At 41.2% G+C, this 25,168-nt stretch overlaps 1 protein-coding gene across 1 annotated transcript in view; it reads right to left on the bottom strand.

The window, feature by feature from the left end:
- Positions 1 to 9,410: 9,410 nt before the first annotated feature.
- The window catches only part of LOC148028969 (PRA1 family protein A1-like), a 33,129-nt gene continuing 17,371 nt past the window's right edge, over positions 9,411 to 25,168 (bottom strand). The window contains exons 2-7 of the mRNA XM_087687764.1: positions 10,942 to 10,988; positions 10,749 to 10,827; positions 10,454 to 10,540; positions 10,278 to 10,363; positions 10,025 to 10,096; positions 9,411 to 9,893 (exon numbers count right to left, since the gene is read on the bottom strand). Coding sequence (XP_087543890.1) covers positions 9,790 to 9,893; positions 10,025 to 10,096; positions 10,278 to 10,363; positions 10,454 to 10,540; positions 10,749 to 10,827; positions 10,942 to 10,988 — 475 coding nt within the window. The 3' untranslated portion in view covers positions 9,411 to 9,789. The remainder of the gene's footprint in view (positions 9,894 to 10,024; positions 10,097 to 10,277; positions 10,364 to 10,453; positions 10,541 to 10,748; positions 10,828 to 10,941; positions 10,989 to 25,168) is intronic.

Here is a 25,168-nt window from a genome sequence, read left to right on the forward strand (position 1 = left end):
GCTATGGAAGAGGAAACTCTTCTCCCAATATCATAGTTGAAGCCATTATTATCTCTCTCTCACCTATTCACAGTTCTTAGATAAAGGGAATATTTCTTAGAATATTCTCCGATCAACTAGTGAAGGTTCATAATATGGTAGGTTAAACATACCAACCTGATCACTTGCGTGGGCTATAAAAGAGACACCCCTTCAAAGCCATTATTATCTATCTCTCGCCTAGTCAAAGTTCTTCCAACAGTCCTTAATCTCTTCACTTGTCATCTATCTAGATCTCCATCTAAGCTTCATAGTAGAAGTACACAAGTGGACAAAGCCATCTTTGTATCAATTTTTTAAGAGTTAAAGAAATTTGTTTTTTTCTTTTATTTGTTTTGTGCTCTTTATTTTAAGAAGTGAAAAGTATGTGAGAGGTAAGGGCTTGTTATGTTAATTGTTATGAAAATCAAATCATTTTTATTTATTTATTTTTATATTTTTTCATATATATTTGCTACATGATTTGTAATTTTTTGTGTGACATATCACATGTAGCATTGGTTGCATTATGCTTAGTTAATAGATGGAAGGGAACTAATGTGCTTTCTATATTGGTAAGAAAATTTATTAAACAAAGGTGTGCATTTTAATTCCTTTTAGTGGAGCATATTTTAATGCATAAAGATTAATTATTTTTGGGTACTTCATTGGTGAAAAATTATTATATATGTGGGTACTCTCTGGTACAAACTTATTGTATAGACACACATATAATTTATTTATTTGGTCATTGACCTTTGTATAAGGCCTAAAGGGATAGACAATACTTTCTTGTAAACTTTAAAATAGGTTACTTAGTTAGGATTTGGAAAATAATAAGCCAACAAGCATGTTGTTAATGCAAAGAAAGCACAATAGCCCAAAAAATGATAGCTTTTCAATGTAATTTTGAGCACAAAAGGATAATGAAAATCTATAAATACAGACATGGGGAATATACTCACCATGTATGGGGACAAATTGTACCCAATATTATGTTGTACTCTTGTTTCTATCTTTTCTCTTATCGAATTGTGTGTCTCTTTAGACTTTGGTTAATATTTGTCTATTGTATGGTGAATGGCTATAGCATTGATATCAAACCTAGTGAATGGTCTACATGTGAACATCAAGGAAGTATTCATTCACCTATAGGAATCATCGTTAAGCATCACCCTCTTGTCTAGTGGATCTCAGTCTTACACAATAGATCCTTATTTAAAATCATCTTTGAACTACGTATGAACTTTTGAGATGATTTTGAGATGCTAATAGGGGAGATTGGTGTAAATGGTATTGAGATCAAAGAAGGGGAGTTAGCAAAATTTTGGGAATATGCCACACCATTGTCCAACAATAAGAGAATAGAGAAGTATCTAGACTTTGCCAAGCGGGCATAAAGCATTACCACCAATGGTTTGGAGACTATGTTGGACCTTTAAAAAAGATATAGGTATCCTTTCATCCACGTTGTACTATTCTTAGGACAATTAGACACTATAGACCAGCTTCATGGTTTCAAAATGTCAATAAAGGGCCCATGCAATGGACTAGACTTAGTGAAAATAGAGTGAGACTTGTTGGGAACCTACAACACATGGGGATTCAGTTCAAACACAGTTCTAGGGTGTCCAATGTCTACTCATGCTTATGATCCCTATATTGAAGACCTCTTGCAATAGAAACGTGTGAGTTCCAAGTGGAGGGACAACTTTGCTCACATCACATTTTGGAGGATGATCAACAATGTGGTGAAAAAGAGAGGTTTTGGGAAGCTTGAGCCTTAAGGGTTCATGGCAAATGAGATGCAAGAAAATTGGATTGATGTTCATATTGTTCACTTTGTAGGGTCAAACAATATAGTGTCAAAGAAAGAGAGAAGGTATGTGTTTCATTGGGAGTAAAGCATGGTCGTGCACACAAGGAGATATATCCTTCATAGGAAGATCATATCAAACATCAAAAAATGCATCATTTGAGAATACATCTACCATATGCAAGCAGGAGCTTAGAAATATATGATGACGGTATCATGCCAAATTGCAAAATCGTACAAAAACTTAACCCTAATCTATTCAATGGGTTTGAATATTCTACTTGTAAATAGTATCATGTAGGTGGTCAAGGTGGAATAGAGAGCAATTTTCCTCAAAAGAGACACTTAAGAATTTTTGCACATGGTTTGGGTAACGATGTTTCTATGTTGAGTAATGGCAAGCTTGTACCAATAAACTAAAAGCCAACACAAATTTAAGCATTTTGTGATAGAAAAGGGATTTCTATGTTGAGAAAGGCTAAGGTTGTGCTAAAGCAAAGCCAAACACCAATTTAAAAATAATGAAGTAGATGAGTTTGTAATTTTGAAAATTAATCATACCCTTGCATAGTGCTTTTTGGCCCATTGTGGTTGGTCCCATTCTCTCTTATAGGCCTTTATTAACCTACATTGGACAAGTTGAAAGATTTTGAAAGAGGGACCAGTCCTAAAGAGATCTTTGGAGCCACATATACTCCATGCAAGGCACTCATTCTTCCCATCCATGAGCTAATAAAAGAAGAAGAAGATTGAGGAAAAACATTTATAAGTCAACTAATATATGATGGCTTGATCACAAAGAATGTAAATGGATGTAGTGTTCTCTATTTGTGCAAATCAACTAGAATCAAATACAAAATTTGGAACTACACTTGTCTATAGTCAATGATTGCATGAAGTATTCAAATCATAGTTGACTTATCTATGTCCAATGCTACTAGAGTACTAGAAGTTGACTATCGGTGGTTTTTCATGGAGTAATCAAATACTAGTTGAGTTTTCTATACCCAATGCTAGTAGAGAACTAGAGTTATTTCAATTTTGCAAAAGAAAATCCAAAATTTTGTAAACTACGAGACATTTCATATAATGGTGGTTCTTGTTCATATTATAATAAATGTGATCCCTTTTATTTAAAAATCCTTCATGTTGGTGCATTAATTAAATCCATTTTTGTGGGCAGTTCCCATCACCCTATAATTCCCTGTCTTTTCTAGCCCATGTATGTTTTCTTCCAAAGCACCAATCTCCATTTCTTGGGTGGGTACTTTTTGTGTGACAAAAACACACTCATTCACGTCTACTTTTTCATTGTTGATAATGCTAGGCTCCAAATCTATTTTGGAAGGATCCTTTTAGATAATGAAGCACTCCTCGTCATTAAAAAATTTATAGATAATGTTAGATGCCAAAACCTTAGCCACATTTTTTATGTGATTGGAAAGTGTATTAAGATAAACATCAAAACATTACCCTTAACCTTTTCTTTTCCAATGAGGGAATTGGACATCAAATTGTAACACCATGTTTTGGCCAATCAACCAAGTGGTGAAGTATATCCTAACAAAACTTGTGTGGTGGGCAAACTTGCTTAAACTAGTACACCAAATACACACACAATAGATCCAAGGAAGGCTCACTCAAAACACAACAAGAGAGACAGAGGCCACAAGATTTTCTTATTGATCTTTTTCCTTTCTTCATTGCATACTACTATGTACACTAAGTGTAGATAACATACACCATAAAGAAAAGTGACCTACTAAGTCAACCAATGTGTAACTGACTAAATATATATGCAAATTATAAGTACATTTAACTAACTAAATATAATAAATGATGAGTCAATGGCTATGTGAGGGTTTTGATGACCAATCGATGTGCTAAGTGCAAAAATTTGGACCTATTTAGTTAGATGATCCATCATTAAAAATGTGTGCATGTGTTGAGCTTGGCATCTCAACACTCCCCTCTAAAGCTCAACTGCATCTTTGCAACACCATGTAAGATTTGAAATCTTTGAAGCTTCTCTTCACCTAAGGCCTTCATAAACATGTTAGTTACCTAGTTTTGTGTGCTAGCATACACCAAGTCAATCTTGCTTATAACTACCTTCTATCTCACAAAATTGTAATGTACATCAATATATTTTGTAATGTACATCAATATATTTTGTATTGGCATGCAATATAGGGTTCCTAGACAATTTTATGCTACTCATGTTGTCATAATAAATGAAAATTCAACCATCTATTTGAACATCCAAAACAACCTATAGCTTTTACAACCATACCACCTCACATACTACCATACCAGCAGCTCCGTACTTAGCTTTTGTATTAGATAAAGCAACCATAGGTTGCTTCTTGATGCTACAAGTAATTGCTATGCTCTCAAGTGAAAACATAAAGCCACTAATAGACCTCCTATGTGATATGCTACCAACCCAATCTACATCTATGTACCCAACTACTTATATATCCTTACTAACCTCATAAAAAATGTCATATTGCAAAGTGGACTTTACATACCTCTAAGTATATGTATTACATCCGAATGAGGTTTTTTAGGTGTCTACATCAACTGACTCACAAGACCAAAGACATAAATCAAGTTTGGCCTTATGTTAGTCACATAAATCACACTCCCTATTATTCACTTGGACATATTAAGGTCTCCTACCTCACCTCCAATATTATCAATCACTTTACATTCTACTCAAACAGCACTAAAATATGCTTATGTGCTATCATACCATACTTCAATAACAAATCCAAGCCATAATATCTCTAGGACAGCAAAATATCATCAGCGCACACCTCAACCGTCTTTCATCTCAAAATTCAACTTCAAAGGGACCTTGGCATTAGCAATGTCACTCTAGTTGTCACTTGTAATAATCCTACCATCCACATAGATGATTATGATGATCATAGTATCCTTTCTCACATAAAGTGAGAGTGATCTACATCTGAAACATAAAAACCAATGTTGGATAAGACAACCCCTAATCTTGTTTGACCATATTCTAGGTGCTTATTTTGGCCCATGGAGCACCTTTTTCAATTTGCACATAAGTGGGATACTATGTATCATCATAACTTGTTGGTTACTCCATATACACCTCTTCTTGCAAGTTACCATGTAAGAATATATTCATTATTTTTTTAAAACAAAGATATTCTTTATATCCATCTTACATAAAGTCCAACCTCTAGCTTCTGCCAAAGCAATCACAATCTAACAATTTCCATTCTAATAACAAGACTAAATGTCTTTGCATAATGTATGCCATATGTTTGAGTGTAGCCTTTAGAAATTAGCCTTGTAGGCCCACTTACAACTAATATATTTTTTTTCCTTAAGAAATGACACAAAATCCTAGGCTTTATTGGCCCCTAATGCAACCATCTCTTCATCCATAGTGGATGCATCCTAATGTGCATGAACAACAACCTCCTCTAAACATGTGGGTTGTACATCCTCAATAGCTTTCATCATGTAAGCATAATGGTGACCTACATAACCCTCAAACTCAAATATCTTAATAGGGATACCAAGCTTGTCATCCAAACTTTCTAAAGCACTAGAATCTTTGTCAAGAAATGAATGACTAGTAGGTGCACCATTATCATTAAAATTTATATTATTCCATTTGCCTTTAGTAATTGGCCTTTTCACATTTCCAATCGTAATAGAAGATACTCATGAAGATGTAGGATTGCTTCTTAGTCTCCTAGACCAAGAATTGACTATACATCCACTACCAAATGATGTTTTAGGTCCACTAACATGGTGTGATTCATGCTTTTTTGTTTATACATGACCAATATGATCACCATCATCATCAAACCTATTATCACTAAATGCGTACTAATCTTGACTACTCATCTCATCAAAAATTACATTAGGGCACAACTAGCTTTATTCGTAATAATAAGTTATTATTATAAAAGGTAAGGTTACTATTATTTAGTTTGGCCAAGCCAATAGAAATTGTGGGTTTAGGTTTGAATGGATTGGATAGTAATACTTGCTTTGTGTTCATGCATGCATGTTGCATGTGTATATGCATGCAAGAAATATGATATATATGAATCCGTGTGCATGTGTACATGTATGCATGTGCTTTTGTAAGTTATCGAATAGCTAAAAGGTGTAAAAAAGGTGTATTTTTCACTAGGTCAAAGCTTCTAAATTCTATCTAACAATTACCAAACTATTTAGTCCTAAGAGTCTTGCCACATTAAGAAGCATTGGTGCACATGAAAGTGACATTTGATTTTACATTATGACTATATAGTAAACCTTCCAAAAGGGCAAACATCATGTCTTGTAGAATGGTTACATATTTATACTTTGATCATAAGGTTGGCAAGCATATCAAAACAATGGTATATGTAAAAAGCAACCTCATATTAACTTTACGAGTATTAAAAGCTTCTGGTATCATCATTTAATAGAAAATTATTGGAGATTGACTTCTCTCTAATCATAAAGTATGGTCATAATGTAAGAAGATCAATGAAGTTAAATCAAAAAACACTTGCCTTAGACATGCATATTTACATCAAGTTAAGGCAAAAAGCACTTGCTTCAAACACCCATATTTACATTAAAGAGCTTGATTTGCAACTCAAATTTCCACATGACATTGTCTTCTCACAAGGCTACTTCTACTTACTTTCTTCAAATCCCACACCATTAAAAAAGAGTTGACTAGGACATTGTCTGAAAGGAGCTAAATGACTCTAATCATCCTTTCATAGTTCTAGTCACTAGAATGACTTAGAAAGTGTGAAAGATAGATTTAGATTATGTTTCAAATAATATTCACATCACCCATTTTTGGGAAGGCACAACAAAAAGTAAAGCTCAAAATAATGTTCTCAATAGCCTCTTAAAAGAGTTGACTAGGACATTGTTTGAAAGGAGCTAAATGACTAATCATCCTTTCATAGCTCTAAACACTTGAGATACTCTTTTTAAAGTGCGAATAATAGATTAGATTATGTTTCCAATATTATCCACATTGCCCATTTGCTGGGAAGGCACAACAAAAAGCTCAACATTATGTCCCCAGTTTTGCTCTCAATAGCCTCTTAATAGTCTCAGTGGAGGGATTTGTTTTCACCATCTTCCTATGAAGATGATACGCTTCATGGAAAATATCGAAGATGAAATTGGCATTATTCCCCTAGAGCTTGTAGCTCTATCAAATGCCAGCAATGAGTCCTCTAAGCACAAGTCATAGCTTCTCAAATTGCTCATTCAAATTTCCCTCATCCCTCAAATCATTTGTTTCCACTCATAGTAAAATGCAAGTTAATTGTCTCCATCTCCTTTTTTATAAGCCTCTACAAGCCTTTAACATCACCGCACTCCCAAAGCAAGTACTTGATGCTTTCACCACTCAACTTATATACACACAGGAGAAATCTTCTTGATCTTGCATATATATCTCTAGCGCAGAGATTTTTAACAAAAATCCTCTATAGCAAATCATTATCCTATTGGATGAGGTTGCTCTCCGTGATTTTTTTAGCCTTTTCTTCCAAGTTCTCCATTATCCTATGGTTCCTCCTCCTTCCCAACTTTAAGCAATTTTAAGTATCCAACATGCATCTAGCTCTTCAAGATCAAACCTAGTTGGGAAAGGTTTGCCTTCTCTATTCACCCAATATTTTAGGAAACCTTGATCAATGATGACGTTGTATGTGGAGCATTGCTCCTTAAGCTTAGAGAACACATATTGAATCCAATCAATGTCCAATAACTTGAGAGAGAGATCCAATCAATTTCATGTTAATTGAGGCTAATTCCAATTGAGCTTAGAGAGCACCAATTGCATTTAATCGATTACCTATTGATTGAGACCAAAGCAACCAACACTTCAATCCAATGACAAAAAGGAATTAGTTTCCCAATCCCAAATGTAAAACCCATAACAAGTTCCTTTTGCATACAAATTTAAGAACAATTGAGATTTATTGATCCAAGAATGAGCAAGCCACCTATCTTAACGAGACCAACCAAGCTTTGGTAATCTCATGTTAGGCTAATAACCATGTAATTAACCATAACCATTTGCCATTGATGTAAATATTACTTTTATTACACTTGTGAATTATTTTTTTCTTCTAAAAGACAATAACCCTTTGCAACTTGAATCCTTCTCAAGGGACTTATACTAAATATATAATCATTGTATGTGATCACGAGCTAGAAATGAGGCTTTTGGAATGTGCACAAAAACCCATAAGCACAAGTTTTTTTTGTGTGAGGTATTGAAACCTTAATGAAAGTATGGGGGTATGATACTATCAAGGTACAAAAGGGAGAATCTACATGTCCACATGCATAAACAAATCTAGAACTTCTCTAGTGCAATTCATTGTGCCAACAAGCACTCCTAATAGATTGCAATAAGCTCTTCTAGCATAGTAGCATTTTTTGGGAGCAAAAAATAATTGATCGATAGGCTAAAGAATCATAGAACCTCAAGTGGAAGTATTGCATGCCAGAACCCACTTTGGGTGCACCTAAAGGGGCCAAATACAAAGGTGGAATCACACATCAGCCCTTGATATCCCATTTTAAAAATAGGTCTCTTCCTAAAAAATTGCCTACATCTGACTATGAAATTTGTTAAAATGTCCAACACTACTACCCCTCCAATTGCATGTTACACTTCACTACAAAATAAGTCGATTCAACTTCCTCTTATGAATCCAACCACATACTCAAATCCACCCAAGATTTATTACTACTTTCTGAAGTACCATAAGATCAGTCCCTTCACCATAAAGGCCCAAACTAAAACAATGAAACTCCACCATTCCATTACAATAAATTTGCTTCCTTAATAAACCACCCAATTTACCTTTTTGTGCCTACTCTTATCGTTGTGACTCCATTTGGCCTTTCCTTCACTTCAGCATGCATTAGCTCATCTCCATCTAGAACCGTTACTCATGCGATGAGGTCCTTGCAATTACCAGTTTAGTGCTACCAAGGACAATTTTGCACAGTTTCATAGGAAGCTGGATGTTGTAGACTAGGGCACGCTAAGTTATGCTTTGTCCTTCAACAGTCTCGATGTTGTGACATTTGAAGTAGTATGTAATAACATTTCCAGGACATAGATATACAGATTAGAAGTATGTATAGTTCACTTAGATATCTATAGGCTGTAAAAAGATTTGATATATTATAACAATTAAGTCACTGATATTTGTCATCCCTAAGTTAGAGTGGTTTACAAATACCAAATAAGCATGTGTATCCACTCATGGTGTGAGAGTGCATGCACATGATGTACTGCAATTTGCAGACCACTTCAGGAATTTCACTCCATTAAGTGCTGGTTTTCAGTGACCTGTTTTTACATTGAGGAATCTGCAAGGCGAGATGCAATGGGATGAACAAACTTGAAAAAGGAATGCACTCTCACACATTACTACAAATATCCACCACTAGCTTGAGAAGTTTACCTACTTTAAGTGCACACTCCTTCGTGCCATATTCAAAACAGTAACTTTTAAGATTAATGGAATCAAATTAGGAGTACAAGAGGTTAAAAAATTTTCCTCAACTTATATTCCCAACTTGTCAACACTATTTTGATAGGTCTAAGCACTTCTGATTTGAACAGGCCTAGAACAAAGAAACTACTAATAAACTATCAATATCAGAGCCTCATGCTTCTATACATTTTTCTCTTGTATGAACTTCTAACAAAATATTTGTACAAGAGTTATGTATCTTGAAATTTGTAACCTTATTTGCTCGTAATCTTAGAACACACTTAGTGATTGTATTATTGTGGACACGGCCTTGTAATTCAAGCTCCCTGTTTGCCTCTGCACAATTGAGTGCAGGTCTCTGACGAGCCACTAGCAAATGTACATTAAGCACTGAGAGCAAGTGGTTCTCCAGGTTGAGAGAAGCTACTACTACGGATCAGCATAGCTACGCCAAACTGCACGGAACTCCTCACGGAATGTATTCAACCTTGCTTTCAAATTTGGGGTTCGGAAGCTTGCGTGTATTAATGTAACTGCCAAAACAGCACCCCACAGCTTAAAAAATGGATGACGTGCATTGCTTCAACAATAGCACAAAGAGTGCACACTTGAAAACAAAGAAAGCACATAATTACAGCAAATGCCAATAAGCTAAGTGGCTTACACATGATGCTGATTATGAAAGCACCAAGTATGACTTTCATCGTTGATGAAAGGAACCATACAAGAACGCTCACTAACACAAAAAGAAACCAACCAACCAATTAAACAAGATTAGACTCTTGCTAGGCCTGTCTTTTATGTCAATACAGTTTTGAACCCCAGTGCATAACCAAAAAACGAAACATTATTCCAAGTGTAGAGTAGTTGGCATCACATGAATCTGACTATATCTCTAAGTAGACCGTTTCCCTAACCTGAAGTCAACCCTATCGACACCATCCAGCGATTCTTTCCACATATGTGAATAGCTCCTTTAGATGGACCTCCTCTCCCAGTTGATCTGTAATGATTTTAAATAAATTAATTCCCGATTTTTGACCATTAAGCTTACAACAAATTGAGCCAATTCAGAAAAGCATATTTAACTTACATGTGAGGAGGACGCATTTTTGCAGCAAGAGGAGGGTACACCTGCCTTGTAGCCCTTGTAATCCTCTCACTCAAAAATGTTGCAAAGCTGCACAAAGACTTCTTAGCACATGAAAATCAAGCATGTGTTTTGGTACTCGAGACTATTGATGTGTTCCTTATGATTTACAAGGCATGTGAGGTGTGCTTGTAAATTTGAAGCTTGAAAACCATAGCAGGTTATACAAATATATGGATGCACTACTGTTCCCAACAGATGAAATCTGTTACTCAAGCTTCAATGAGAAACCAAGCACCTGTCATTCCAGCCAGCAGTTGCAATAGTAGCCATCATTACTGCCACCATAGCCATTGGACTTCGTACAAAAGCAGTTGCTGCAAACTAAGTTGAAGCATATAAATAAATGAACAAGTAAATAACAGCAGAAAAATAAGATTGAATGTACCACTCAAATAGCCTTCATATAATAGACGTGCCAAAAAACTCACCAATAAGTAGATGAAGAATAACAAGAATAAAGTAGTTTGTTCGATACCTATCAATGCCAAAACCCACCAAGAACTCAGAACAAAAGTAATGAATCAATGTGGCAATGCAACCCACTCAATGACAGACATGAAATACCATGGGGTAAAACCATGGCAAGGTAGCTAGCTATTCTCACTATTGTTTTTTTTTTTTTAAGAAAAAGAAAGGGGTAGCATTAAATATATATCATAAGATGTAAACCTTTATTTCCTCTAAATAATTTCTATTAAAGGTCTATTATTATCAAAGTCAAATGGCACTTTTGAGATTTTGATAGTGTATACATACATTATCTTTATGCTCTATCGAAAGGCTCTCCATGACATGCTTTTTCAAGATAATGTACCATGGTTCTACCCATGATACCAGAGCCATATTTCATATAAAATAGACAAGGAAACAAACTATGCTTCGACATCAAGATAAGTGTATCCATGTCATATCAGCTTTTGCTATTTCTTCAGTAATGAAAAATCATATTTTAGCGTGTGTGGTTGTTGACAAAGAAATAAGTGGTACTAAGACTAATGCGTAAGCATCTTGAGCTGCATAAATACCGGCCCGCATACTTGCATGAGTACAACAGCTGTTTTTCTGAGTCTTTTGTTGGGAATAAAGGCCCTCGTGCCTTTAAAAGTGCTTGGGTGTGAACACACCCTTAGCACTTGTACTTACACATATATATCTATCTAAAAACCTAAAGGTACACACTCGTCATTGTACCTACAAACGTGCACACTCTCTGCTCTGCTCTCTCTCACTCTCACTGTCTCTCTGCGCTTGACAAACACCTACTGTCTCGATCTTCGTGCTTGACCCATCACTATAAAATGGTATCAGAGCGGTGGTTACAAGGTTCGCGTTTCCAAGGAGTGTCAAGTCTCAAGACTGACAAAAGTTCACTTGACAAGTGAGCAGAGTGGGTCAAGTGAAAACGACATGTGTAGCATAGGTCATGCAGAAGACCAACAGGCAGCCGTGTAGAGGACTAACGGCGCCAGCAGCAGTCGGGGGCAGCAGCCGGCGCCTGACGAGTAGAAGACTAGCAGGTCCAACGCGTGACGGGGGCAGCAACCGGCACTTGACGAGGTAACAGATGACGGCTGTGCTGACAAAAAAGTGGCGTGGGACCGGCAGGCATTGACGGCGCGCAACGGCAAGCACGTGACGGACTGGAACCGGCAGCGAGGCTCACGATACACGACCCATCATCAAATTTTTCTTCTTCAAAATCTTTTGAAATTCCCCCCTCTAACCAAGGTTCGCGCGCGCAAGCACAAAATCTCAGATCTATGCAAAACTGAGCCAGAAATTTGGGGCTTTTCCCAAATTTGGGGATCTTAACGCAGAATTGGACAATCTGACTCAGAAATTGCAAAGTCGGTGAAGATTTGCCCGGGAATTTTGGGGCTTTTTCACATTTTAGTGAAATTCTTTTAATTTCACTGAAATTAGTGCACATAGGACTTGGAAAATTTGGGTATTTGTCCAAATTTGGTGCGAGCAAGATGCAATAGTGATATCTGTCTCAGAAATTGCAGAAATTTTGTGACATTTTGTCCCCAACATTTGGGGCTTTTCATGTACATGCACAAATTGGGCTGAAATTTACCCAATTTCTCCACATTGATGCACATTGGACCCCATGCAATTTGGGGCTTTTGCAGTTTGGGCAAAATCTATGCAACATTTGGTCAGTTTATGTACATGCAGATTGAATTCCACGCAATTTGGACATCAACACTTGGTAAAATTTGGGGGTTTGCTGAAATTGCTCTATTTTGGCAAAATTGACCTGTCATATGCATGACAGAGAAAATGCAGATGTGTAGTTGATGCTTTGAGCACAGAAATTTTAGGGCTTTTGACCGTTCGTGTCAAATTTTATGCCCGTGGGTACATGTACAACAGAAATTTTAACTAAAATTTGGAATTTCTCATGTAATGAGATGTATATGCCCTTGGAACAGCTGTAATCAGTTGTGGAATGTTGTAGCACATGGTTTGGTGCTTCTGAAAATTTAATTACAGATCTGAAATCTGTGCTTCTATGTGGTTATTTATTGCTGGTTGGTACTTTTTTGTACCTTGGTCACTTGGGTGACAGTTTTGGGCCTGCATTTGCTGTTTTTTTTTTGTCACATTTGGGCTGAGAATCATGGCTGGCAGCAATGACAGCAGTAATCTGATGCACACAAACAAGCTTGAAGGAGCACATAACTTTGCAGTTTGGAAAAAACAGTGCTACAATATCCTACTACAAAAGAAGCAAGCAAAGCCGATCAAGACACAAGGGGCAAAGCCCGCAGATATGGAACAGGATGATTGGGATGAGTTAAATGAGCTTGCACGCTCAACTATAGAGCTATCGATTTCTGATGCCTTACTGTTCAACATTGAAGGTTTGGATTCTGCATATGCTATATGGACTAGACTAGAAGAACTGTATGCACAGAAGAGTGCTGCAAGCAAAGTGTATTGGCTGAAAAAGCTTATGGATTTGTGTATGAAAGAGGGTACAGCAATATCTACTCACTTGAGTGAGTTTAACTCCGTTTTCAGCCAGCTGGTTGCCTTGAAGTTCATGATTGATGAGGAATTTAAGGCTACTTTCTTGCTTTGCACTCTACCAGACAGTTGGGATACATTCAGGACTGCTATGAGCAATTCTAATGTAATCCTTTTGTATGCTGATGTAGAGAGTGCTCTACTCTTGGAAGAAATGAATCAGCAGAACAATGCATCCAGTAAGTCTTCCAGTGCTTTGCATACATGGGTAGATCACAGTAGAAAGGCAAATATGATAGCAAAGGACGCACTCAATCACATGGCAAAGATGCTGATTCATCTTATTTACTCTAATGATATTGCTATTTTGGCTTCAAACATGTATTCTATCATTAGTAAACATTGCATCTACTAAGGTAAGACTCTCTCTCTCTCTTTTTTTTTTCGTAAAAAGACTCTCTCTCTCTCTCTCTCTCTCTCTCTCTCTCTCTCTCTCTCCCCAACCTACCCTACCCCGCCCTAACCTAACCTACCCCATCCTTGTCTTCACCCTCATCTGAACTGACCTGTCCGGCCTCACTCGAATAGCCTTCGACTGCCTTGTGCTTTGTAAAACCCTACTAAGGGGGGAGAGGGGACAACCTTGGGGGCATGATTTACCGGTCTCCCCTCTTAAGTTCAGCAGCAATAATATGGACAAGAAGTCTTTTGCCACCGCTGTCAGTAACCAGTCACCCTGAGTCCATCCCCCTATTGGTAAACCATCAGCATGGGAGTCGTATTTATTATAGGAACTAAGGAAACTACAAGGAAAGATGGCAGCCAGGAAGTAAGAATGATCAAAAAAGAAGAGCAGATTATGGAATTATGGGAACGAGTGAAAGGCATGCGAGCTAAACAATGTAAGTAAAGGAGGAACCCATGAGATTCAATGCAAAGTTATCACTTCATTCTCTTCTCTCTTGCAGTTTCTCTCTTCTCTTTCCTCCCTATGTTCATGTTTTCCTTCCATTGCGCACTCTCAAAATTTTGTTTCTTCAACTTCTAGGAGATCTCTAGTGATGGGTTCCTCCGGTTCTTGTCTTATGTAAGGCTTAAGCAAACCTATATAGAAAGCATTGTGTATTTTCTAATGGGCAAGAATCTCAAATCAATAAAATATTTCACTTATTTTGTCAAGCCTTGAAAACTAGAGCGCTTTGGAAAAGATGAATTTTCATTGGAACCTTGTTTTAACCTGCTTCTATCATATTCCTCACCTCCATTTGGCTATCAATTTGAGAATGAAAAGATCATGAAAACTTTAAAGTGTTTTCCAAGTTCTTAAGTAAAGCATACCAAAAGTCACTTGTGTATTTGGTATCTCTAATAAGATTATTTTAGAAGGCATACATGTTATCTAAAGGTATGTTGAATTAAAAAGTTTTGCACCTTATAAAAATTTCAATGCTTTATGACATGGAATAAAATGTGATTGCTTGTTGAATCTATCAATAACAACCCAAATCATATCATGACCTTAAGGTGTTCTTGGAATACTTGAGATAAAATCCACCCATGATGCATTAGGCACCAAAAAGATTGCAATAGTCCTCGAGTCTTTTGCCTATTATATTTGGATTTTTTACTTGCTAAACAAGCCTCAATGAAGTTGTATGTGTCAGAGTGCAGCGGTGCGGAAGCGTAGGACTGAGAGAGAGAGAACGCAGAGAGAGAAGGGAGAGAAAGAGACAGTGTACACTGAAGATCTGCTGTATAAAGAACGCTGAATACAAAGATATACACGGGCGCAGTGCGCTGGACTGCGTGTCTCCACCTCGACGATGCGACCTGCTGTCCACCTCGAAGTCTGCTGCAGTCTGCACTGTCTGCTGTCTGAAATCTGCGAACAGAGACAGAGATCTGCACGGCACCGGTCTGTAATCTGCGACAGAGAATGAATAGGAAGACTGCTGGAGACCTCAGGTATAAATAGCCGAAATCTGCCCAAAGAATAGGACAGGTCGGCTGCATTAAATGCAGCCGACTGGGCTGCAGGCAGTCGGACTGCCACGTGGCAGTCCGACTGCACAGTCCGACTGTGCAGCCCTGGCTATGATCTCTCTAACACCCCCTCTCAGAGCCTGGGCAGGGCAGAAGCCTGAGGGATCTGGAATGTTGCCGAAGTAGAGCCTGAGGAAGCGCCTTCGTAAACAAATCCGCAAGATTATCCTCCGTCTTGCAATACTCCACAGTGATGGTCTCATCCAAAAGCTTTTCTCGGATGAAGTGGTACTGGATCTCAATGTGCTTCGTCCGGGCATGAAAAACAGGATTCCTCGCCAAGGCAATGCAACTCTCATTGTCACATCGCAGCAATGTAGGACGAGTCTGGGGGCACCCAAGCTCCTCCAACAATCTCCGAAGCCACACAACCTCGCATGTGGTGGAAGATGCGGCCCGATATTCCGCCTCAGTAGACGAAAGGGCTACCGTGGGCTGCTTCTTGCTACTCCATGAAATAACTCCTGCACCCAAAGTAAAGCAGTAACCTGTTGTAGACCGCCTGTGGTCCACGTCACCGGCCCAATCCGAGTCGCTCCAACCTGCAAGTACAAGATCTGACCCATCTGTCCCTGCGGGGTAATGAATCCCCAAATCAGACGTCCCCCCCAGATACCGAAGTATCCTCTGAGCAGCCTGCCAATGCACCGTCTTAGGTTCACTCATGAACCCTGCCAAGAGCCCAACAGCAAAACATAGATCAACCCTGGTGTTGAGAAGCCAAATCAAAGACCCTATCAACTGTCGATAGCGGGAAGCATCCGCCAAAGGAGAAGCTGAGTGGGAAGTGGCCTTCCAGTTCGGATCCATAGGAGTAGAGAGGGCCCGACAATCTTCCATCTCAAAAGACACCAAGAGCTCCTGAACATATCTCTGTTGGGAGAGAAAGATCCCCCTCTGAGACTGAAAAATCTCATGTCCTAAAAAGAAATGGAGTAGCCCCAAATCCGTCATCTCGAACGTCCGATGTAAGGCTGACTTTGTCTCCTGGACCTGCTGTGCATCATCACCTGTGACAATCAAATCATCAACATATAATACAAACAGCACACAACCATCCTCGGAAGTGTGAACATACAGCTGCGGATCGGCCTTGGACCGCCGATATCCCAACTGAGTCTGGAGGAACGAATCAATCTTCTCGTTCCAAGCTCGCGGGGCCTGCTTGAGACCATACAGGGCCTTCTTCAACTTGTAGACTTTCCCATCTGAAGAACCAAAGCCAGGAGGCTGCTCAACGTAGATCTCCTCCTTCAAATCACCATTCAGGAAGGCCGACTTCACATCCAGCTGATAAACAGGCCATCTCCTATGGCCAGCCAAAGCAAGAACAGCTCTAATGGTTGCCATACGAGCTGTAGGGGCAAAGGTGTCATGACAGTCAATCCCTGGGCACTGGGCAAAACCCTTAGCAACAAGGCGAGCCTTGTGCTTATCCAAAGTACCATCACTGAGATATTTGGTCTTAAAGACCCACTTGACTCCAATCACCTTCTTCTTCGGGGGGCGTGGCACAAGTGACCAAGTGCCATTCCTCTCAATAGCCTCCAACTCAGCTTCCATAGCTTTCTTCCATGGGGCGGACTGTAAAGCCTCCTTCACGGAGGTGGGCTCTCGATCCTACATAACTCGGGACATCAAACAATAATTGGAGCACACAAGCTCCGAAGAATGCGCCTGGTGCCTCCGTGACCGCCGCGGACCATCCTGCGGTCCCCACTCCTCAGGAACCCCCTCGATCCCTGAATCACGGAGTGTGTCACGGGCCCAGCGAGGAGGAGGCCGAACCTCCCCTCGTCGTTCTCCATCAGTAGAAGACTCTAGAATGTCCACCGGTGGTAACTCCTCAGAAGGATCCGGTGGAACTGTAGACTCTGTGTCAGAAACAGAATCATAATCAAACGGCACAGGCTCCAGTGGAACTGTAGAAGGAGCCAAACTCTCCCCTGGATCTCCAAGAACGGGATGCTCCTCACCCGTTGAAGAAGCCGGAACCTCCACAAACCGCACATCACGGCTAGTATATACATCCCGTTTGACGGGATCATACAGTCGGTAGCCTTGGGACTGGGAGCTGTAGCCAACAAATACCTGTTTGCGGGAAGCCGCTTCGAATTTGTCACGGTGAGCTTTGGGGATGTGAACATAGGCATCACACCCAAAGACCCGAAAGTAAGAAACATCTGGCTTCGACCCAAAATACGCCTCAAATGGAGTCATCCCTTCCACGGCCGAAGTAGGAGATCGGTTAAGAATGTGGACTGCAGTAGCCACAGCCTCGGCCCACAGAACCTGGGGGGTCTGTCGGTGCTCCATCATGGTGCGCGCCATCTCGATCACACTGCGGTTCTTCCGTTCGAGAATACCATTTTCTTGTGGAGTATTCGTATTGGCAAACTCCTGGTGAATTCCTCTATCTGCACAAAACCGAGCAAATTCATTAGAGACAAATTCACCTCCCTTGTCGGATCGCAAGGTCTTCAACTTCCGGCCTGATCGGTTCTCCTCAAAGAGAAGCCAATCCTTGAAGTGCGAGAAAGCTTCTGATTTTAGTGCCAAAAAGTAGGCCCATGTCATCCTGCTATAGTCATCCACGATCAGCATGAAGTACGAGCTCCCACGCAGGGACTCATTCCTCATAGGGCCACATAGATCCGTAGATACTAACTCCATCGGTGAAGTAGACCGCCGCGAAGCGGTATGGGGAATGGCATCTCTATGCTGCTTCCCCCGTATGCAGGAGACACATGGCTGCTGGCTCACCACTATATCCGGCAACCCTCGAACAAGCTGTCCCCGTGACGCCTTCCGAAGATAGTCATAGTTCAGGTGACCATACCTAGCATGCCATAATTCAGACTGTGACTGTGAGGTAAGAAGAAGAGTAGAGAGGGCAGTGGAAGACTTCAGTTTGTAAATGCCGTTCTCCTCATATCCAGATGATAGAACCTTCCTCGATTCACGATCAAGGACTCGCACTGTAGAACTGTCAAACTCCACCAGAAGACCAAGGGAACAAATCTTATGGACTGAAAGGAGATGGTACCCCAATCCTGGTACATGCAAAACCTCTGAGGTATGGGTGCCACCTCGTCCATCCGGAATAAGCTGCATCTTACCCCGACCTACAATAGAAACTGAAGAGCTGTCTCCAATGAGAACCTGCCCACGCGAAGGTCGCAGCTGGGCAACACCATCCGATGAAGGAGTCATGTGCCGTGAGGCACCACTATCAATAATCCACTCTCGAGATTGGGAAGCTGCCATCGCAGCATCAAAAGCATTCGGTGAAGCGTCCTCAATGACAACTAAATGTAGAAATGCAGCTGATGAGGGTGCAGCCACCGCTCCAGAATCCTTGGTGTCCTTCTTCTTGGTGTCCTTCGAGTCTTTGTCAGGGCAATCCTTCTTCCAGTGGCCAGTCTTTCCACAAATATGGCATGTGGAATCTTTGTCCTTGTCCTTCTCCTTGTCCTTCTTGGACTTGTTATCCCCCTTCTTCTTCTTTTGGTCCTTCCCCTGCTTCTGAGAGGCTTGACCTGTCAACGCCTCGGTCTTGGAAGCATTCTGTCCCTTTAACTGTTCCTCTTGGTCCAAGACCATAGGAACCAACTCCTCCCACCGAAGAGTAGACTCTCGCCCCGAAGCAATAAGGGCAGAGTAAAATGTACCGAATCGTGGCGGCAACTGGGACAATAGTGTGATCGCCATGTCTTCGGAGGAGATCGGCTTCCCCGCATTCTGAACCTGCATCTGTAGCTGCCTTAGCTTGTTAATGTGTTCCCTTAGCGAAGAAGACTTATTGACGGACAAGGTCCGCATCTGTACCTCCAAAGAAACCCTCTTCATCAGGGTCATCCGATTGTACATTTGATCAAGCTCCAGCCATATCTCACGAGCCACCATCAGGTGCTCGATGTGAGCGATCACGGCTGTAGTGCATGATAGAAAGAGAAAGGATCGAATCCTGGCATTCAGTTTGTCCCAATGAGACTGGGCCCTGGCCAACTCCGCACGAGCATCGGAAGAGAGTTTGGACTCATCTCTTACCGAAGGCCGGTCAATATCTTCCTGTACCAACTCCGCCAAATCATAGGACTCCAGAATGGCCAACATCATAACGCGCCAAATGCGGTAGTTGTCGCCGTCGAGCTTCTGATCTGTAGGAAGAGCCGGTAGGACAGGCACCTTCCGGTACATAATCGCCTGGAACTCCAGGTCCATCTCTGTAGACATCTTCACCTGCAATGCCTTCTCAAACGCAAAAGCAGCCCCCTCTGACTGAGTAGACTCAGCCTGCTAAGGCTCTTCAGCGTCCCGAAGCTCCTTCACCCGCCGGAGGCGATGAAAAAAGCAAAACCTGCACTTTTAGGTTGAAAACTCAAACTTTCTCCGCGACAAACAGCAGTAAACAGCAGCAAATCCACCACCTGTACTCCTTTCCTGTGCGCCCACACTCGTTTCAGCCTTGTTCCAAGGCGCAGCCCTCCTGTCTGCCCTTAAACGCAAAAAACGCAAATTTGTGTCGCGATGGAAACTCCACTTCAGGTTGATTCTGCGCTCAGTCAGCCCTCAAACACTGCTCTGATACCATGTCAGAGTGCAGCGGTGCGGAAGCGTAGGACTGAGAGAGAGAGAACGCAGAGAGAGAAGGGAGAGAAAGAGACAGTGTACACTGAAGATCTGCTGTATAAAGAACGCTGAATACAAAGATATACACGGGCGCAGTGCGCTGGACTGCGTGTCTCCACCTCGACGATGCGACCTGCTGTCCACCTCGAAGTCTGCTGCAGTCTGCACTGTCTGCTGTCTGAAATCTGCGAACAGAGACAGAGATCTGCACGGCACCGGTCTGTAATCTGCGACAGAGAATGAATAGGAAGACTGCTGGAGACCTCAGGTATAAATAGCCGAAATCTGCCCAAAGAATAGGACAGGTCGGCTGCATTAAATGCAGCCGACTGGGCTGCAGGCAGTCGGACTGCCACGTGGCAGTCCGACTGCACAGTCCGACTGTGCAGCCCTGGCTATGATCTCTCTAACAGTATGTGTCTTTGTAATGTTGGCCAATAAAGTGACTACTCTTCCTCTGTATCCTTCGAAAGAAGGTTCTTGACTTTCTTTAAGCACTTTTTGTAAAAGAAAAGTAACACATGCAATTATTCATGAGAAGGTAACAATCTTTGATGGAATAATCCTGATGAGAATCTCCTTTCTATAAATTTGCCTTGCAAAATCAGCATCTTGGTCATGAGTGTTCCTCATCACTCAAAAATCTTCATGATAGCCATTGTAATAGTTATAATGCAAGGCATTCTAAAAAGTGCATCAGCAACTGTTGAGCTAAAATTGCATTAGTCTAACTTAAACAGCCCCAAAAAATGTTTAATTAATGAAAACCTTCTCATTTTAAAAAGAAGCGCAATCCTAGAGAGTTACTATGTCCCACATGCAAAAACCCTAATTTAGGTGCCCTAAATTTTCTATAAATAGGCATGCAATCCCATCACTCTTCATCAATCTCATTTTTGCATATTTCGGGAGCCGTATCTCTACTGTCCACACCCCGTTCGTGGAGAATATCACTATCAGAGTTTCCCATTGTTGTCTACTACAATCTAACGCCTAATTTCAGCCTTCATCTCCACCTATGAGCTGTCACATACAGCTAGGAGTTGTCACCTGGTACCATAGAGTTATTGCCTACTATCTGAAGCTTGCCTTTGCTGCTGACATCATCAGCTGGACCTATCGCCATCATCCAAAATCTGCATTTAGTAAGTTTCTCTCTCCTTCAATTGTTGCCTACACTTCTTGCACAATTGTCTATTCTCTCCAATTGTCGCCCAATTTTCTCTCTAGAACTTGCATTTTTGCTCTCCCTCTCTCTCTCTCTCTCTTTTTCGTAAAACTCTCTCTCTCTCTCTCTCTCTCTCTCTCTCTCTCTCTCTCTCTCTACACTACTTGTCTATATCTAATCCAGCAATCTCTTTGGTTGTGTTTGTTATTATTCAACACACGAAGGCTGCCTTGCTGCGTTTTGAGATCTATTCGGAGTACAACACTCTTCAGCTCATAACCTCTGCCTTGGTCCCGAAGATACAAGAGTTCAAGGTTCAATATTCACTCCATAGTGTATTCGATGCATGAGCACTATATATTCAGTAGTCATTCACTTCATTATTCATTGTGTTCACTATCTCTGAGTTACCCTAACCCTAACTGTTTTGATATGGGTAAAGAACCATCGAACTACCATGGAGTCCACAAACAATATCAAATTTCTCCCGTCGAGTATGATCTCATCCTTATGCATAGGGTTCAACAAAAGGTTGAAGGCAAGCCTAAGTTATCTCCTATATATTCAGTGCACACAACTTTGGAATCTCCACTATGAACTAGTCATCCGCAAGTGGAACTTGGCTCGAATTACACTCCAGTTCCACAGTACTTTTCTCCAATACCAAGTACAAACCCTATTATGTCATATTCTACGCTAATTGATTCTATATTTTTTGTTGGATCAGGGGATATGCTCGTCAAGAAGGGACTCTTCAAAATAACCTTTAGTTTCTAAGTAATGAGGAAGACAAGTATTTCTTTATGAACTCAAAACTAGACAAGAAGTTGAAAGAAAAACTTGTAAGTATTTCTTTCCTTCTTTTTCCTTCAAATGATTATATTTCTCATGGTCAATTTGGAGTAGGTGCATATTCATCTAATGCATTTAATGGACAAAAGGAATCAACCATGTTTCCCACAACAACATCAATTACTAATCCATTTGGACTCACAACCATCGTTCTCACATCTTCCCCTAGACTCTCCATTCTACTTCCATTTAAGTGAACCACATTTACCACCACACACCACACCAAGAGATTCTACACATTTAGGAACAACCTTTAAGACCTCTATATATCCATTTCTGAGTGGTGTACCTGTGATAGAAGCTCAAACCCACAGACACATTTTCGAGTTATCCCTCTAGAGATTATCACAAATATCCTTGATATGGATCGTTTCGTACCGCAATTTTCATTTATGGCATTACCTAGTGGACCATCAATCATTATGTTGCACCCCAACCGATATTTGGATAGGGCTATTGTGTCCCAATGCCTCCACCTCTACCTACGTTACCATATAGAACTATAATAGCTTCGATACCTCCACATCAATCAATAATCATTGAACATCAACAACCTATTTCTACCTATCCACCATTACCTCCTCCTCCTCCTTATCCACCACCACCACCACCATCTTATCCTCCACCCTACCGCACCTATCCATCTTCACCAAACACCTCAAGGTTTTAGCTCCTTATCCGCCAAGCATACTTTAATGACAAGACTCATTTCAATAGGTCAAACTATACTACTTGGTCAAACTCGATGAGGTATGTCTTAGACTCTCAGAACCTATGGGATTTAGTGCAAGGGTTAGAACCCCAACCTGATCCTATACTTGTTCCATACGAGATGGTCAGCTCATGAAAGACTTGTAATGCCTCCACTATTGTCGCGCTTTATGCAGGGCTTATTGCCAGAGTTTCACCCTCAGCTTCAAAATTTTAGCATTCGAGCATTGAGTACACTCAGCTAACCACTATGCATCAATTTATCATGAGCTCCAAAACTTTAAAATCGCCGACTAGGATGACTTGAAAATCAAGTTGGCTAAGTATCGACGTCCCCTCATTGAGTTCTCAACCATTCGGCTCCGAAGTCCTTCAATAATTAGATTACATGTTCCTTAATAAGCTGCCGTGAAAATATTTCCATTTTGTGTAGCAGGTGATTTTACCACCTCAAATGCCCAAATTTTATGAGTTTGGGTGTCAGTTGTTGCGTTACGTATGACTGTTAGATCAATTTCATAACACGTTCTCAATGAAGGGGGCTCTCGTTGCACCTTCTCAAAAGGGGCAACAAGGCAAGGGCAAACAAACCTCAAACCAAAACAAGACTAGTAAATCCCAAGGAACCACACAATCTACTCTTAAATCTGGATGGCAAAATATGTCAGAGTGCAGCGGTGCGGAAGCGTAGGACTGAGAGAGAGAGAACGCAGAGAGAAAAGGGAGAGAAAGAGACAGTGTACAATGAAGATCTGCTGTATAAAGAATGCTGAATACAAAGATATACACGGGCGCAGTGCGCTGGACTGCGTGTCTCCACCTCGACGATGCAACCTGCTGTCCACCTCGAAGTCTGCTGCAGTCTGCACTGTCTGCTGTCTAAAATCTGTGAACAGAGACAGAAATCTGCACGGCACCGGTCTGTAATCTGCGACAGAGAAGAATGGGCAGACTGCTGAAAACGTCGGCAATATATAGCCGAAAAACTGCCTGGAATGGGGTGCCAGAAATAGGGCGCAGCCTGGAGTAAGTCGGCTGCAGGCAGTCGGACTGCCACGTGGCAGTCCGACTGCACAGTCCGACTATGCAGCAGCCTGCTGGTCCGACTGTGCAGGCCTGCCTGCCCACCAAACAGGCTATGATCGCTAACACCCCCTCTCAGAGCCTGGGCAGGGCAGAAGCCTTAGGGATCTGGAATGTTGCCGAAGGAGAGCCTGAGGAAGCGCCTTTGTAAACAAATCCGCAAGATTGTCCTCCGTCTTGCAATACTCCACAGTGATGGTCTCATCCAGAAGCTTTTCTCGGATGAAATGGTACTGAATCTCAATGTGCTTCGTCCGGGCATGAAAAACAGGGTTCCTCGCCAAGGCAATGCAACTCTCATTGTCACATCGCAGCAATGTAGGACAAGTCTGGGGGCACCCAAGCTCCTCCAACAATCTCCGAAGCCACACAACCTCGCATGTGGTGGAAGACGCGGCCCGATACTCCGCCTCAGTAGACGAAAGGGCTACCGTGGGCTGCTTCTTGCTACTCCATGAAATAACACCTGCACCCAAAGTAAAGCAGTAACCTGTTGTAGACCGCCTGTGGTCCAAGTCACCGGCCCAATCCGAGTCGCTCCAACCTGCAAGTACAAGATCGGACCCATCTGTCCCTGTGGGGTAATGAATCCCCAAATCAGACGTCCCCCTCAAATACCGAAGTATCCTCTGAGCAGCCTGCCAATGCACCGTCTTAGGTTCACTCATGAACCCTGCCAAGAGCCCAACAGCAAAACATAGATCAACCCTGGTGTTGAGAAGCCAAATCAAAGACCCTATCAACTGTCGATAGCGGGAAGCATCCGCCAAAGGAGAAGCTGAGTGGGAAGTGGCCTTCCAGTTCGGATCCATAGGAGTAGAGAGGGCCCGACAATCTTCCATCTCAAAAGACACCAAGAGCTCCTGTATATATCTCTGTTGGGAGAGAAAAATCCCCCTCTGAGACTGATAAATCTCATGTCCTAAAAAGAAATGGAGTAGCCCCAAATCCGTCATCTCGAACGTCCGATGTAAAGCTGACTTTGTCTCCTGGACCTGCTGTGCATCATCACCTGTGACAATCAAATCATCAACATATAATACAAACAGCACACAACCATCCTCGGAAGTGTGAACATACAGCTGCGGATCGGCCTTGGACCGCCGATATCCCAACTGAGTCTGGAGGAACGAATCAATCTTCTCGTTCCAAGCTCGCGGGGCCTGCTTGAGACCATACAGGGCCTTCTT

The sequence above is a fragment of the Lygodium microphyllum genome, chromosome 11 (genome assembly GCF_053477565.2).
Source record: "Lygodium microphyllum isolate KBCC chromosome 11, Lygodium_microphyllum_v1.1.10, whole genome shotgun sequence".
In the NCBI taxonomy this organism is placed as follows: domain Eukaryota; kingdom Viridiplantae; phylum Streptophyta; class Polypodiopsida; order Schizaeales; family Lygodiaceae; genus Lygodium; species Lygodium microphyllum.